The sequence below is a fragment of the Oryzias latipes genome, chromosome 21 (assembly GCF_002234675.1).
Source record: "Oryzias latipes chromosome 21, ASM223467v1".
Classification (NCBI taxonomy): Eukaryota; Metazoa; Chordata; class Actinopteri; order Beloniformes; family Adrianichthyidae; genus Oryzias; species Oryzias latipes.
The window spans coordinates 11,247,284-11,261,507 of record NC_019879.2 but is presented as its reverse complement, the minus strand read 5'-3'; the positions used below and the strand labels follow the sequence as shown (position 1 = coordinate 11,261,507).

Sequence of the window (14,224 nt, the reverse complement as noted above, 5' to 3'; positions counted from 1 at the left end):
CACTTAAGTATGAGTCACACCTTATACGGTACTCGTGACCTTGTCCCATCTTCTAATCAAAAGAAGCATGCTCCTAACTGTGCACAAAACTGATCCTCAACTCATGTACAATAAAAACAGCTGGTAGGACTTGTTGACTAGAAAAAAAAGCACTAAAGTAGAATGTTTTAGGCCATACTGAACTTAGATTTTAAATAAGGTTGAAAATGAGAGTTTACACAAAATTGTTTCATTTGACCATCAGCCTCTTGAAGTTATTTGCAACATTAGTTTTTTCTAGTTTGCTTCAAATTTGGGAACTTGGGCTCTTAGGGTAAGTGCTGTCTTAGGACAGAGTTCAGACTTAGATTGTAAAGATATGGGATTACCTTGATCTAAAACTACCGATAATCATTACATGCCCTGTTTTTCCAGTGGGACATCCAGTAAATAACGATCAGAAAGAAGCTATTTCTATTTTTTCACTTGATTTTTTTGTTTGTTAGTAGAAAATAATCAACAGTATCTATCATAGAGGAAGAAAAGAACAAGCTACATCATCAAGAACTTTGCTGATAGAAATGTGTGATTCATTAAATAGTTGCATGGAATTAAACATGTACAACTATCACCACCAAAATTTTCAGGAACTAGATTGACCTGGTAAAAATCGAGAGGCTTAGAAGATGCTGTAATTGTGATGCTAATGTTGATGCCTTGTGCAACAAAAACGTTGAGCAATATTCATGCAATCCACCTGTTCCACTCCAGGCTCAGATGAGGAAAATATAGCTGTACATGGATCTAGTCTTCTGCAAGTCGATCCATCAAAATGGAGCAAAGCAGCGAGCCTGTGGCTTGCCATAGGAACTTGTACATCACACTTACTAGGTTTTCAAACTGTATTTTTCCCCCTAGTTCCCGATTCACCATAAAGAAATGCTCTGAATGCAATTTGAGCTTAATTTTGTTCATATACTGCATGCCCTTATTTTTAGGAAAATGCCACAATAACATGTTAAACCCACCAAAAACGGAATTTTCATTTGGAAAACAAAATTAACAAATCAATTTTGTGTTTGAACAATTGCATAAAACCTTTAAGATTTAATGGAACAACGACAACTCAGTTCCTGGAAAAATGATTCAGGGGTTGCAAGAGAAAATGCCAAACCTGAAAAGCACCTGAAGAGGCGTGAAGAGCCCCGCCCTAAACCACACCCCTCCCTCTCCGTCTGCTGAAAGGAGTTCGATGAACCTCCGCTGATACAGGTGCGTCTCCGCTGAACGGGAGCGCAGACAGCAGACCGAGCTCCTATCTACAGCTGCTCACACAGATTCTGCACAAAAGTCACTGAGGATTGTTTGTGTTTTCTCTTTATGGAGATTTGATAAGTACTTCCTGTCTGGATATAATCTTCAGTCAGGTGAGTTAGGTAACCCCTTTGTGCTTTTTCAGATTCCCTCAGTTCGTTTCTGTTGCTCTGTATTGGTCACAAATCGCCATTTAAAATGACTTAGTTATATGTGTGTCAATTTAATTAAAAACAAGAAATGGAAACTTGTTCATAAAATGATATTTGTGAGAATTTTGGCGATTTTAGAGAACTTTGCTGATTATTTTATTCCAAGATTTCCACAGATTCAACTCGGATTATTATAAATCAGTGTTTTTGAATGTTATGTAGATCTGATGATTTATTTAGATAACTTTTTTGACTTTGAAGTAGTTTAAACTTGATTTTTATAGTTTTGCCAGCACCGCGTCTTTTTGGATCAATTAAATTTAAGTTTTGTGAAACAAAAATCTCAAAGTGAGTTTAAGTACAATTTATGTCTTCTCTCCTCTGTTTTGGAGTTTGTTTGTCTTACCTCCCTTTAATGACATCCATGTCTCAGGACTCATCACATGTTGGTGTTGAAAAGTCTCTTCGACGTGTAAGCAGGAATTAAGAACGCTGATGTTTTCTCTTTTTCAGTCTTGATTTCAGTGCACATTCATGGTCTCAGAATGAGTTGGGATAAGCTCTACACCCTGTTGGGTGGTGTCAACAAACACTCCACCAGTTTGGGGAAGATCTGGTTGTCTGTTCTTTTCATCTTCCGCATTACAATCCTGGTTCTGGCTGCAGAGAGCGTTTGGGGGGACGAGCAGTCGGACTTCACCTGCAACACACAGCAGCCTGGATGTAAAAATGTCTGCTATGACCACTTCTTTCCTGTGTCGCACATCCGCCTGTGGTGCCTGCAGCTCATCTTTGTCTCCACACCAGCCCTGCTTGTTGCAATGCATGTTGCCTACAGGAAACGTGGGGATAAGAGGACCATGTTGGCCTCCAATGGCACAGAAAATATGTCCAATACAGACCTTGAGACACTCAAGAGGAAGCGACTACCCATCACAGGTCCTCTGTGGTGGACTTACACCTGCAGCCTTTTCTTTAGGCTCATCTTTGAAGGCGGGTTCATGTATGCTTTATACTTTGTCTACGATGGCTTCCACATGCCCCGCCTTGTGAAGTGTGAACAGTGGCCTTGTCCTAACAAGGTGGACTGCTTCATCTCCAGGCCAACAGAAAAGACTGTCTTCACCATCTTCATGGTGGCTTCATCTTCCATCTGCATGATGCTGAACGTGGCTGAACTTTGCTACCTCATCGTTAAAGCGCTCATAAGGTGTGCAGAGAGGTCAAAAAAGAGGAAGCGACGTTACACTGAAAATGCAACCCGGGAAAACGAGAAAAATGAGATGCTGCTGTCGTCCTCCACAGATTCTTCCAGCATCAAGACAGTGCTGACAAGTAAAGAGAGAGATGGAATGTAGCTCCATCCTCAAAGTTAGTGTCAACAGTTTGATTCAGATCATGGGTCTTAGTGTAAACAGCAGATAAAAAAGATGTGAGGTTTCCACTGGGAATCAGCCGCATCTTTAAAAAGAGTTTTAGCCGCTGATGCTCCTTTATTCTGAAAGAGTTCAACCCGGTTTGTTCAATACTAATCCAGGTCAAACATACAAATCCATCACTTTATTAACTAGAGTTGGTGAAAACTGCATGAAATAGTAAATAATTACCTTTTTCGTATGACTGTGGAACTGATTCAGTTCTGATATGAGTCTGTCCAATCTGAATGTATGGTGGCTCTTAAGTGCAAATCACTCAATGCAGAAACATATTAAAGATCACAACAATAAAAAAAAATAATAATAATATAAAGATGTTACATTTTAGAAATAAAAATGAAATTAGAAATAAAATGAAACAAATAAAAATGAAATGATTCGGAAAACAAGTGATTTCCAGAAATCAAAATGTCAACTAACCAAACACAATCCCAGACTGGAAAATGTTGGTGCTATGCTGATGAGGTTTGAGTTTTAAAGTTATTTACCATGAAACAATACTGTACTCGTTACACTTTAATCAGTATACAGGCATTGGAAAAAACTCAAACATCAAAAATCAAACCTCATCATCCAATCAGTGATGTCCCTTAATACCTACCTTTCCCCTGTTTGTTATTGCCTGCTGTTTAAAAAAAAAAGTCCTATAAATTGCTTTTGTTTTCCGAAACTTTTCATTTTAATTATGTTTCATTTGTTTAAAACTTTTATTGTCGTTGTGATCCTTAATGTGTTTTTGCATTAAGTGATTTTCTTTGGCTTGAATTGCCCTTCAGGACCACCATATGATTGGCCTAAAAAGTTTTCCAATGCTCCAACAGATGCATTAGGACAAGATGAAGAAACTGCTTCCTCCCAAACAGGGACACCGGCAACTTTCTGATCAACAGGCCATTTGGCTGTGCTCAGAGATAGAAAGAAGTCTATACTGACATCTGGTGGTGAGATCGAAACATCCCTCAGCAGGAAAAGGCGTCCTCACAGTCTGTTCATTTGATGTAAAATGCAGAAGCATGCAGTTTATAACAGCTGACAGTTTGATTTCAGTTATTCTTTAACTGTAGCAGAATAGGGCTGATAATTTTAAAAATTCTGCTGTTTTTCTGCTGTTTTAAAATGAATGTTTCTTTTTTCTGTCTGATTTTTATGAAAAATGTTTGTAGGTCTAGGTTTCATGTATTCAATATGTTTTTCTTTAAAAAATACTACATTTAAAAAAAAACAATTATACTAATGCTTCGTATTTTTACTATTACAATTCTATAACAATCTATAAGATGATTCTGGTCTGGTGAAAGGTGTCTCTGCCAGTGTTTAAACTGTGTTAAATCTTTTTTTAAACACAAAGTTCTATCCAATCTAAGACCCAATTTATTGTATCTTAATTCAAAGAGTTTATTGAAGAATTGAAACATGAGAAATGTGCCAAACTAAATGTAATGCTGATTTAAAGGGTGAATCTTTGATGTGCCCGTGTTTGTTCCTGACTTAAGGCTAAAGTGCTGCTCTGTCATTTGGACCTGTCTTGTTCCTGCGTCGTGTGCTCACTCCAGATGGCTGTAACAGCTTTCCACATGTTTTATTTTAGACCCAACACTAATCAGTGCTCAGCCTTTTACTATAACTGAATTCAAATAAAAAAAAGTCTTTGTCCTCCGTCCATCCAGGAATAGCAGAGTTGGATCAGTCACATCTGTGTATTTCTTAAAAAATAAAGCTGGCGTGATTAAAAACAAATCCTAGCTGCTGGTGTCAGAGACTGGCCGGGCTGTCAGACATGTAAATCCTGACTTTATATAAAGACTGTACTGTACTTTATGTTATGCAACTGCTTTTGCAGCTTAGCAGAAAGAAGAATGTTGTGACTAAATGTCACTTGTCTTGAATGTTTTGCTCTTGAGGACACTGTGTGATTTGCAGAATTATGTGTATATGCTATGCATTGAACTTTGACCTCTTTGAGCAGCTGTTAATTTGGACTTAATTGTTTTTGGTTTTTTTGGAATGACCAGTCATAGTATTTACACAACGTCCCTAAACATCTCACCAATCTAATAGTCTGTTTCTCTCCTAAAACCTTTGGGATAGAAACTCTGCTTTCTGGGCAAAAATATGATTAAATGAAATCTTTGGGTTTTCAACCAATGTTTTTAGTACTTTGCACTTTTGAACTTGTGTCTTTTTAAAATATTTTACTTTAATCAACACAAAATAAAATATGTCTCATTTTTGTGTGTTTTGTGTATATATGAAACTGTTATGTCACAAAAACCTAAAATTTTGTATTTCTAATGTCGTCTTTGCTGCTTTTCAGTTGAAGTTTTCCTAAAGTTGGATCTCAGTGATTCCATATCTTATTTGGAAAGGGTCAAGTGCTGCTCCAGAGTGCCATAATCACACTTTGGTTGTTGCCACATTTACAGGCGAGAAGTTTCTAAAATTAATTCTGGTGGAGTTTCTGGTCGTTAAGGAAACTTTTACGCACAGTTTGGGAACTGTTGGGGGGGGGGGGGGGGTTGGCAGGGGCGTGGTGTCACTCCGAACAGCCTGATGACTTTTATGGACTCACTCATGCATGCTCACAAAATGTGACAGTCCAGACATGGCTTGAAACGTTTGGCAGCCGCGCTCCACCCGCGCTCCATCTCTGACCGCCGCCTCCACACACACCCAAACAAACAGTAAAAGTCATACCGCGCGCAAAAGGAAAACTTCTCCCCACGAGAAAACATGCGCGTGGAGAAGTTTGCGCATGAATTCTGTTTGTAGGGAAGCACAGAAAAAAAGAAGGCGTTTGCTGAGCAGAAAGACCGGATCCGGGAGATGGACGCGCTCTTCAACCGTGTCACCTGTGAGGGCAGACGGATCCTCTCCGTGTTACAGTATGACATCCCCGCTTTAAAGGTATGGTGGATGAACAGTGACATCCTTCTCAATTGCACGTCCATAGGAATAAAGTAATTGCGCACTGAGTTAAGAATTGCTGCAGTTTTACTAAAGTGGCTTTAAAAACAGAAAGGCCTGAGTGGCGCTTGAGGGAATTTGTGACAGTATTGTGAGTCAGGTATATATGAGTTTTTACCTTTAGTTTGTAATTCAGTATTATATGAATTATAGAAGTTAATGGAAAAATATTTTGACTGTTGCAGATGTGCTTCTCTTAGGGAGCGGTCCTGAAAAATGTCAGATAAATCTAAATATTCTAGGTTAAAAAATGAAACAAAAGCAAATAATCTTACTGGAGGTTTTTAGACTCACATAAATTGACATTTCATTTGAAGAGGTGCATAATTTGTTGTGGATGAAGAAAAAGTATAAAAAGAAGACAAAACAGGAAAAAAAACATGTCCTTTTCCATTTGTTTGACAATTTGTTTTGTCTTTCAGGTGTCAAACAGGTTGTGAAACTCAGTCGATGGATTTATTACTCTTAATACAAGAATATTTTAGTAAGTTTCTTTTCTTTTGGCTTTTATTACCATGATTGTATTCTGAAAAACATCCATGCTAAAATAAACTTTATCTCTTGACTTGAAAAGCAAGAGGAACTTTATTTGAAATTAAAATTTTTGTTTTAAATGGAGTTCTTTACCCCTTGGTGCTTGAATATATTTCCACTTAAGAAATAAAAATGTCACTTGCGTTTTTCCTTTTAAGTAGATACTGAATTAAGGTCAATTTGGAGCCAGAGTGGTTTGATGCATATTTACATCAACCCACTTTGGCGTGGAGTTAACACTTGGGCGTCTAAGGGCTAACTCTACAACACTATATTACATATTTAAAGAAAGAAATATCTTGCAACCAGAATTGGAAGGTTTTTTTTTCAAGCAGAGAAAAGATCACATTGATAAATCTAGAAGGTCTTTGTGTTTATTTTTGGAATGTGGTGCTTTTAAAATTTGGTTCAGCAGAACAATTCTTTTTAACAGAGTGTCATTGGCTCCAAAACCTAAATCCTCTTTTTCATACTTTAAAAACCATAATAACTAAAAGTAAATTATATAAAATATTGTACAATCTTTTTTCGAACAGCTTTTCTGTCCATATTTTCATATAAAGTGGTGGATTTTAGACATTTCAACTTTTTAATGAGCATAAATGCTACCATGGTTTATTGTAGTGTTACATACATACATACATTACAGTGTTACTGTTATAGTACAGTAAGTGTTTTTGTGTTTTACAGTCGACGGTGAAAGGAAGGGAGGGTTGAGTGTGGATGCTGGTATTTGTGTGTGTGTGTGCATGTGCCACAGTAGAGCCCCATCTCTGCTAAATGCTGTTTTCAAGCATAATAATGTTGATCTCAGCACATGCCTGCTGGGCAGGGGAGCGAGCAGGTGAGACACAGAGACAGGGCTGACGCTGGGGCAGAGAGAGAGGGGCCGAGCCACAGGTGGCCTGAACTGTACTACGGCCAGCAGCTAAAGCAAACTATCTGTCTGGATTAGAGGCAAAAAATGTTGGACTGGCTTGACTGATCTGGGTGGCGAATTAACTTAAAGATGTCCTGCCAAGCATTTCATCCGAAAGATATGTGCGGACACCCTGGATGTCGAGCATAGTCTTGCTGCTGTTTGTGCGTTTGTAGGGTTTTTAAGCTTGGAGTAAGGCCTTCCACTCTGTAATAACAAATGTGAGGTCACAGGTTTCTTCTTGTACTAACGGATTTTCTGCTTTGTCGTTCTTTCCTGTCATTTGTGTTCCAGCCTGTACTTTCTTCATTGGCTTGAGAACTTGAAGCATGGGTGACTGGAGCTTTCTGGGGCGGCTGCTGGAGAACGCTCAGGAGCACTCAACAGTCATCGGCAAGGTCTGGCTGACTGTCCTCTTCGTCTTCAGGATCCTGGTGCTGGGGGCCGCGACTGAAGAGGTTTGGGGTGACGAGCAGTCTGACTTCACCTGCAACACTCAACAACCTGGTTGCGAGAACGTGTGCTACGACGAGGCCTTCCCCATCTCGCACATCCGCTTCTGGGTGCTGCAGATCATCTTTGTCTCCACGCCGACCCTCATCTACCTGGGCCACGTGCTTCACATCGTCCGCATGGAGGACAAGCGGAAAGAGAAGGAGGAAGAAATGCGCAAAGCAAACAAGTTCCATGAGGAGAAAGAACTCCTTTATAGAAACGGTGACGATGCAGGGGGAGGTGGAAAGAAAGAAAAGCCCCCAATCAGGGATGAACATGGCAAAATCCGTATCAGAGGTGCGTTGCTGCGCACTTATGTGTTCAACATTATTTTTAAGACCCTGTTTGAAGTGGGTTTCATTTTAGGCCAGTATTTCCTTTATGGTTTCCATCTGAAGCCCCTGTACAAGTGTGCACGTTGGCCCTGCCCCAACACTGTTGACTGCTTCATATCCAGGCCAACCGAAAAGACCATTTTCATTTTATTTATGCTTGTGGTGGCTTGCGTGTCTCTTTTGCTGAATATGTTAGAAATCTATCACCTTGGCTGGAAGAAGGTTAAAAAAGGAATGAGGAATAAGTTTGTCCCTTATCATGAGTCGCTGCGCCATGTTGACATTGCAGAGCCAGAGTGTTTGGCCTCGGCTTCCAGAACTGCCCCATCCAGCCTCAGCTACCCTCCTAACTACACAGATGTGACGGCGGGCAGTGGAGCTTTCCTGCCACCTATGGACCCAGCTGCTTTGTCCTCAGCAGAGGAAATGGAGGCTCTCCACCAGGAGGAGTCTATTCACCAGGCCCCCCCCTCCTCCCACTACTACATCAGCAACAACAATAACCACAGGCTGGCCACACAACAGAACTGGGCCAACCTGGCCACCGAGCAGCAGACTCGGGAGATGAATGGCACGTCCCCATCTCCATCAGCCTCTTCCTCCACCAGCAACAAAAACAAGTACCAGCAGCAGTCAACTGATACTGTTGCACTGCTGTATGCCAGCAGCAGCACAACCAGCGATGCAGCCACCAGTGGCGGCAGACCCGGCTCTCCCTCCAACGCAGACATCTGGGGTTCAGGGAGGAGCATGCAGGAAAAAGGCCACATCACCACCACTACAGTAGAGATGCACGAGCCACCAGTAACAGTTCGCACAGACCCGCGACGGCTCAGCCGCACCAGCAAGAGCAGCAGCATCAGGACCAGGCCGAGCGACCTGGCTGTCTAAACATCTTTGTTCCTAAACCCTCCTTCTTAAACAACCTAGTCCCTCCAACCCCACCCACATTCAGAGGTAAATCCAAATTACTAAATCGAGCATTCTCATCAATCAAAAACAAGAAGAACACTGACAGAAAAGAACATAAGAGGCATAAAAGGAAACAGATGTGAAAGGATTTCACCAACCCAGAAATTCTGACTGAGTGCTGTTGGTGAGTTGCTGAGACAAAAGTTCTTTTTCTGGGGGATTCTGCACTCGTGAGAGGGAGTTAGGAATGTTGTCATGCAGTTTCATGTTCAAAAGAAGACCTTTCCACAACATGCTGACTTTAAGGGAAGAGATCTCCCCATGTTTCCTAGCTTTTTTTTCTTCTCAATGAACATTGAACATTTATTGTAATTTAAAGCCACCAAGTGTCAAATAGTTAAATTCTTATTTTTTTATTACATGCAGGATAAGCACAAAAATCTGAAATTAATGTACATAGAGTTTTTTTCACCCTCTGCAAAGCAGGTTTCGTAGCTATGCCAAATGTATATCATCCACAATCAAAGTAAATTTAATTTATTATTTTCTTGGTTATTTTTGACAACTTGCCCACCATTCAGCGACTGCTTTACGTGCCAAAGTTAGACCTGTAATATTTTGCTATACTTCCAAGAGCATAAATATTTGTGATTGGGAGTGAATGATAAGAATGATGCAACAGGGATGCAGTAGGGTTACAATTGCTGGATGGGGTCATTCCTGAGAGACCCAGAATCCACCTGGCTGTTTATGAGCATGTCAGTAAAAGAAAAAGTGAGGCGAATAGAATCCCCTTCATGTCGGCCTCTGTTGCTTTTCAGTCAGCAAATGTCAACAAAATAAGGCTTTCTGACCGGATTTAGCTTAAAAATGAAGCCATCCTTTTAAGAGACTCGGGGTGCTCCCTGTACAGGCAGTCACTCAGTACTTGATCATGAAATGTTTAGAACTGTTGCTGACCATTAAACCAGAAATCCCCTTTAAAGTCACATGTAAAGACCCAGAGTGGCAAACTTTTCTTTCCCCAGATAACATTTTAAGAGCACATGCAATAATTCAACAAGTGATTTAAAAAATAAAAAAGTATAATTCCATTTTTTAATCTCATACTTGTATCAGTTTGTGTTTGCAAATCGTTGATGACACAAAGCACAGCTGTCACTTCACCTTTCACAAAGCAGCAGCGCCCTGACTCTTTCTATTGTGTCGCGTTTATGATACTTAGACAACTCTTATGCAAATAACTAGACTGGTCAGCTCTGTCTGTTTTGTGTTACTGTCCTATTTGGTCAATCTCAACCCTGACAATCTCAATTTAACACTAATTTGCAGTTTCAAACACTCAAGAAAAGACAAAAGTGCCTAACTAATGCATGAACACTCTAAACCGCACAGTTTTACATTTATACTTTTTTGTTTTAAAATTGTAAACCAAAGAATAGACATTTGCTCATATTTTCCACTTTGAAGTGGAAAACACTATCACCCACCGGGTGATAGTGTTGTGGTACTATAAGAGAATGTGTACTCACATAAGTGTTTTATCTGACCACAGCTGCTTTCAGGACTTTCAGGGGAGACGCAATGATGCCAACACAAAGCTGAAAGGAACTATTCGCTTTTATTTTTGAATCCTGAAGTTTACATTCTAAAATCTGGGAGAAATTTGCACTTTTGAGGACAAGTGTTGTTCTGAAATTTCTGTTAGAGACATAAATATAGAAGATGGTGCCAAAGTGCAAACTCATGACACTCAAAGGCAAATTAAGTCTTAACTGAATATGACATTGCTTGTTACAGAACAGTAGCTTTAACAAGGATACGTGAGCATCTTCAGTCCAAATGAAGGACTAATCATGATGATGATGATGATGATGATGATGATGATGATGATGATGATGATGTAAAAGGGCTTTTTAATAATATGAAATAAAAATGACTGTTCTTCCCCATCAACACTTAGGGTAAAAAACATGCACAGTTGGGAGAATGTTAGTTGGGTAGCTGGCCCTTCCCTAACCCTGCAGCCTTGACAGGATGCAGTGTGCAAAGGCCCATCAGTATCAGTGAATTGTCTGAACTGTCCTGTTTCATGCAGAGCATGATCTACTGAATCCTCTGGGTGTAGGAACCATCATAAAATGCTCACAACAACCAGTTTTCAGTGCTGTCTTAAAGCAGAGAAGTGCCTTGTGAATGAATGATTCTTCTGTGAGAACAAGTTGATGTAAATGTTCATTTACCTCAAATGTTTACAAAGTGTTAATAAATACATTTTTTGTACCATACTTGATTTTCTTACTTTTTATTATTGCTTTATGTAAAAAATAGTTGTTACATAGAAATCGACTCCTTTCCTACTACTATCATTTTGTATGTATTTTAAAAACCTTCCCAGTGGTCTTTAAATTAAATATTTGGCCTAAATCAAAAAACCTGTTTCGTTTTTGAGAACATAGTTTCTGCAGAGCGGTAGGAGTTGATTAGTAGTTCATCTCTGAGTTGTGGGCAGGACCGTTGACCATGCCCCCTTCCCCTCCAATCACTTAGAACTCTGTTTACATGCTCTCTCCCTCTAGCTTACATCCCCCCACACCTCCAACTTAACATAACAGGTGCAGCAAAAATATCAACCAATAATGGAGCTATCCAGACATACAGTTTTGAGCCAGTTCGGTCGAGGAAAACAAAGACGTACCTGAATCTAGCCCTTGTGCTATTTTAGATGACCCCATCCTTACTTTGACGTGTTATTCCTACCATGACAAAGGTGGATAAAGGTGGAAAGATTTCATGTAATCCATGGACACCAGTGAAGATCACAAATCATTGAAGAAAAAAGGTTCAGCGCACTGTCCAGTGGGTCTAGATGACCCAACTCCCAAGGTTGAAGTGCCTAGGATAGCACAAGGGGTAGATATTTCTCCACCTGCTCCATGCTCGCACTACAGATCACAGTGTCATCTGCAAACATCATGGTTCATGAAGACTCCTGTCTAATCTCATCAGTCAGTTGGGTACTGGCAGTGGTCAACAATCTCAGCAGTTTATCTAGAATGCAGCAGGCTTGGAGAGAAAGAAGAGCACAGAAAAAGGAAAGACAATCCATAAAACCAATGTCCAAACTGAAACCAAACATAAAACAGAGCCTTTGGATGCAGTTGGTGTAGTGGTTTGCACTCCCACCTGACAGTGAGAAGTCCTAGTTTGAATCCCAACTGGGACCTTTCTGTGTGGAGTTTGCATGCTCTTCTCGTGCATGTGTGGGTTTTATCCAGGCACACCGTTTTCCTTCCAATGTCCAAAAACATGCATCATATGTCAATTGGTGACTCTAGAGTCTACCTAGGTGTGTGTGTGTCCTGCAACAGACTGGCAACCTGTTCAGGGTGTGCCCTGTCTTTGCCCAACAGTAGCTGGGTGGCTCCAGCACCCATTGACCTTGAAAGGGATTCAGTGGGTTTAGAAAAACGGTTAGATAGTAATTACTGGATATTTATAGGTTATAGATCTATTTAATTATGAAAGATCGTATTTTGCGTTATTTTTGTGGTTCTACAAACCAATTCTAGAAAAAAAGGTATTTATTTTCATCCTAAGATGTGTTCCAGGATGTACTTTGTCCACAGCTGACCTCACAGCTTCTAAGAATTCCCAAGAGGACCTGGAGGAAGTCGTATGGGGGGAAAAAGCCTGGGAACATTTCTTTTTTTTTATCTCATGCAGCTTCTACAAACCCAACGTGTCTAGATGATGTGGTGGGTCTTCATCGTTGTCAGCTTTGTTTTTTAAATATTTAGAAAGCTTTCAAAAGTGTAACAATAGCATTAACATCAATGTCATACTCTGGTTCAACCTTGTTTTTTCCAACCAGATTATAAATTCAAAGACAATTTTTGTAAAAATTAGTTAATGAATAATTGCTTGTTACTTTGCCCTAAAGCATTAACAACACATTATTGTGCTGTGAAATCAGTGTTGGTTTGCAAACTGAAAATGGTAAATGTTTACTGGACGTTACTCCAGTCCAACTTTGTCCTTCCAAAAACTGACCATGGATCATGCGCTAAAATAAATCCTGCATTCTGTAGATTCCACCAGTGGGTACGGCAAAGCAACTATAAGGATTACCAAATAAAACACATAAACATCAATACGTTTTTGAAAACAGGCTGTTCATAGGTGTTCTTTAATTAAGTTTTTAACATGATAGTCAAAAGAAAAAACTCTGAAACCAGCCCCCAGTGGTCATTTGAAAAACCGCAAACATTTGCTTTATCTGGGTTGACTTTAGATTCAGTTAACAGAAGGTGAGGGCTTGGCTTAAACCAAAAAAGATGATTTAACAGTCAAACAAATATCCAACATTTGCAAATGATAAAATTATATTACCCCCTAAATAAAAACCCCATTATAATATCTTTTGGGAAGCATTCTAAGTATTTATTTTTATTTTACTTTTGATTTTAATTGATGTGTCTGATGGGTACCAGACAACCGAATTTCTTCTGATGGGGATAAATAAATTATTATCTGTCTGTTATTATTATCGTCTGAATTTGATAAGGCCATAAATGACAACGTTGTCATGGTAAGCTCAATTCCAAATAATTTAACAGGCAAATTAGAAACGCACAATATTGGATATATGAGTGCTTTACTGTGCCAGTGCTTTTACACTTCTGTTTATGATGTACAAACACACATTTTACTCTGAGCTCAAAGCTTGGTCCAAAACATGTAACTTTTTACACATTTCCAGTTGGTTGTAGTACTAAAACTTTAGTCACATTTACCCGTACCAGGGCTGACCTGTACAGGTGTTGCAGGTTTTTGGCCAGCGGAGGGAGCGCAGGTGTGTCTTGCAGTTCCCTTGAGGTTTACACATACAGGGTCCGTTTGTTCCAAAAATATGTTTTTGTGTTCACTGTCTATGCCTTTGGTCCATTGTCTATGTCTACTGGACAAGTCTTAGACAAAAACAAAAACATATTTTTTACACAAACGGAACTCCATACATACGCATGAAATAAACCAATCAATCAAATCAAATCAACCCACTTCCGCTTACTTACCCTTGCAAGTTGTTTACAGGTTTGCTACAGCCTGTTGCCTGCAGCATAAATGCAGATAAAAATGTGCATGAAAATTTGGGCTTACAGAGCGGTCTGCGACCTTAAAATT

The 14,224-nt window shown here is 39.7% G+C and overlaps 2 protein-coding genes across 4 annotated transcripts; both read left to right on the top strand.

Annotated features, from left to right (window-relative positions):
- The first annotated feature begins 1,230 nt into the window (after window positions 1-1,230).
- On the top strand, window positions 1,231-5,114 carry LOC101164194 (gap junction beta-2 protein). The gene is made up of 2 exons (XM_004081622.4): window positions 1,231-1,406; window positions 1,959-5,114. Exon 2 carries the CDS (start codon window positions 1,991-1,993, stop codon window positions 2,801-2,803), a length of 813 nt encoding a protein of 270 aa, XP_004081670.1. The 5' UTR covers window positions 1,231-1,406; window positions 1,959-1,990; the 3' UTR covers window positions 2,804-5,114.
- A 348-nt stretch (window positions 5,115-5,462) lies between these two features.
- LOC101157015 (gap junction alpha-3 protein) lies at window positions 5,463-11,328 on the top strand. 3 transcript variants are annotated; one of them, XM_011489442.3, is made up of 4 exons: window positions 5,463-5,785; window positions 6,268-6,329; window positions 7,593-8,090; window positions 8,418-11,328. In XM_011489442.3, exons 3-4 carry the CDS (start codon window positions 7,628-7,630, stop codon window positions 9,017-9,019), a joined length of 1,065 nt encoding a protein of 354 aa, XP_011487744.1. In that variant the 5' UTR covers window positions 5,463-5,785; window positions 6,268-6,329; window positions 7,593-7,627; the 3' UTR covers window positions 9,020-11,328. The 3 variants fall into 3 exon arrangements, with proteins under 3 accessions (XP_011487744.1, XP_011487742.1, XP_011487743.1); XM_011489440.3 differs by having other exon boundaries at window positions 7,593-11,328; XM_011489441.3 differs by lacking the exons at window positions 5,463-5,785; window positions 6,268-6,329 and adding an exon at window positions 6,940-7,490 and having other exon boundaries at window positions 7,593-11,328.
- The last annotated feature ends 2,896 nt before the right edge of the window (window positions 11,329-14,224 follow it).

What these genes read in the sequence shown, in the direction of transcription:
- LOC101164194 (XM_004081622.4), top strand. Translation starts at nt 1,991, where the DNA reads ATGAGTTGGGATAAGCTCTACACCCTGTTGGGTGGTGTCAACAAACAC.
- LOC101157015 (XM_011489440.3), top strand. Translation starts at nt 7,628, where the DNA reads ATGGGTGACTGGAGCTTTCTGGGGCGGCTGCTGGAGAACGCTCAGGAG.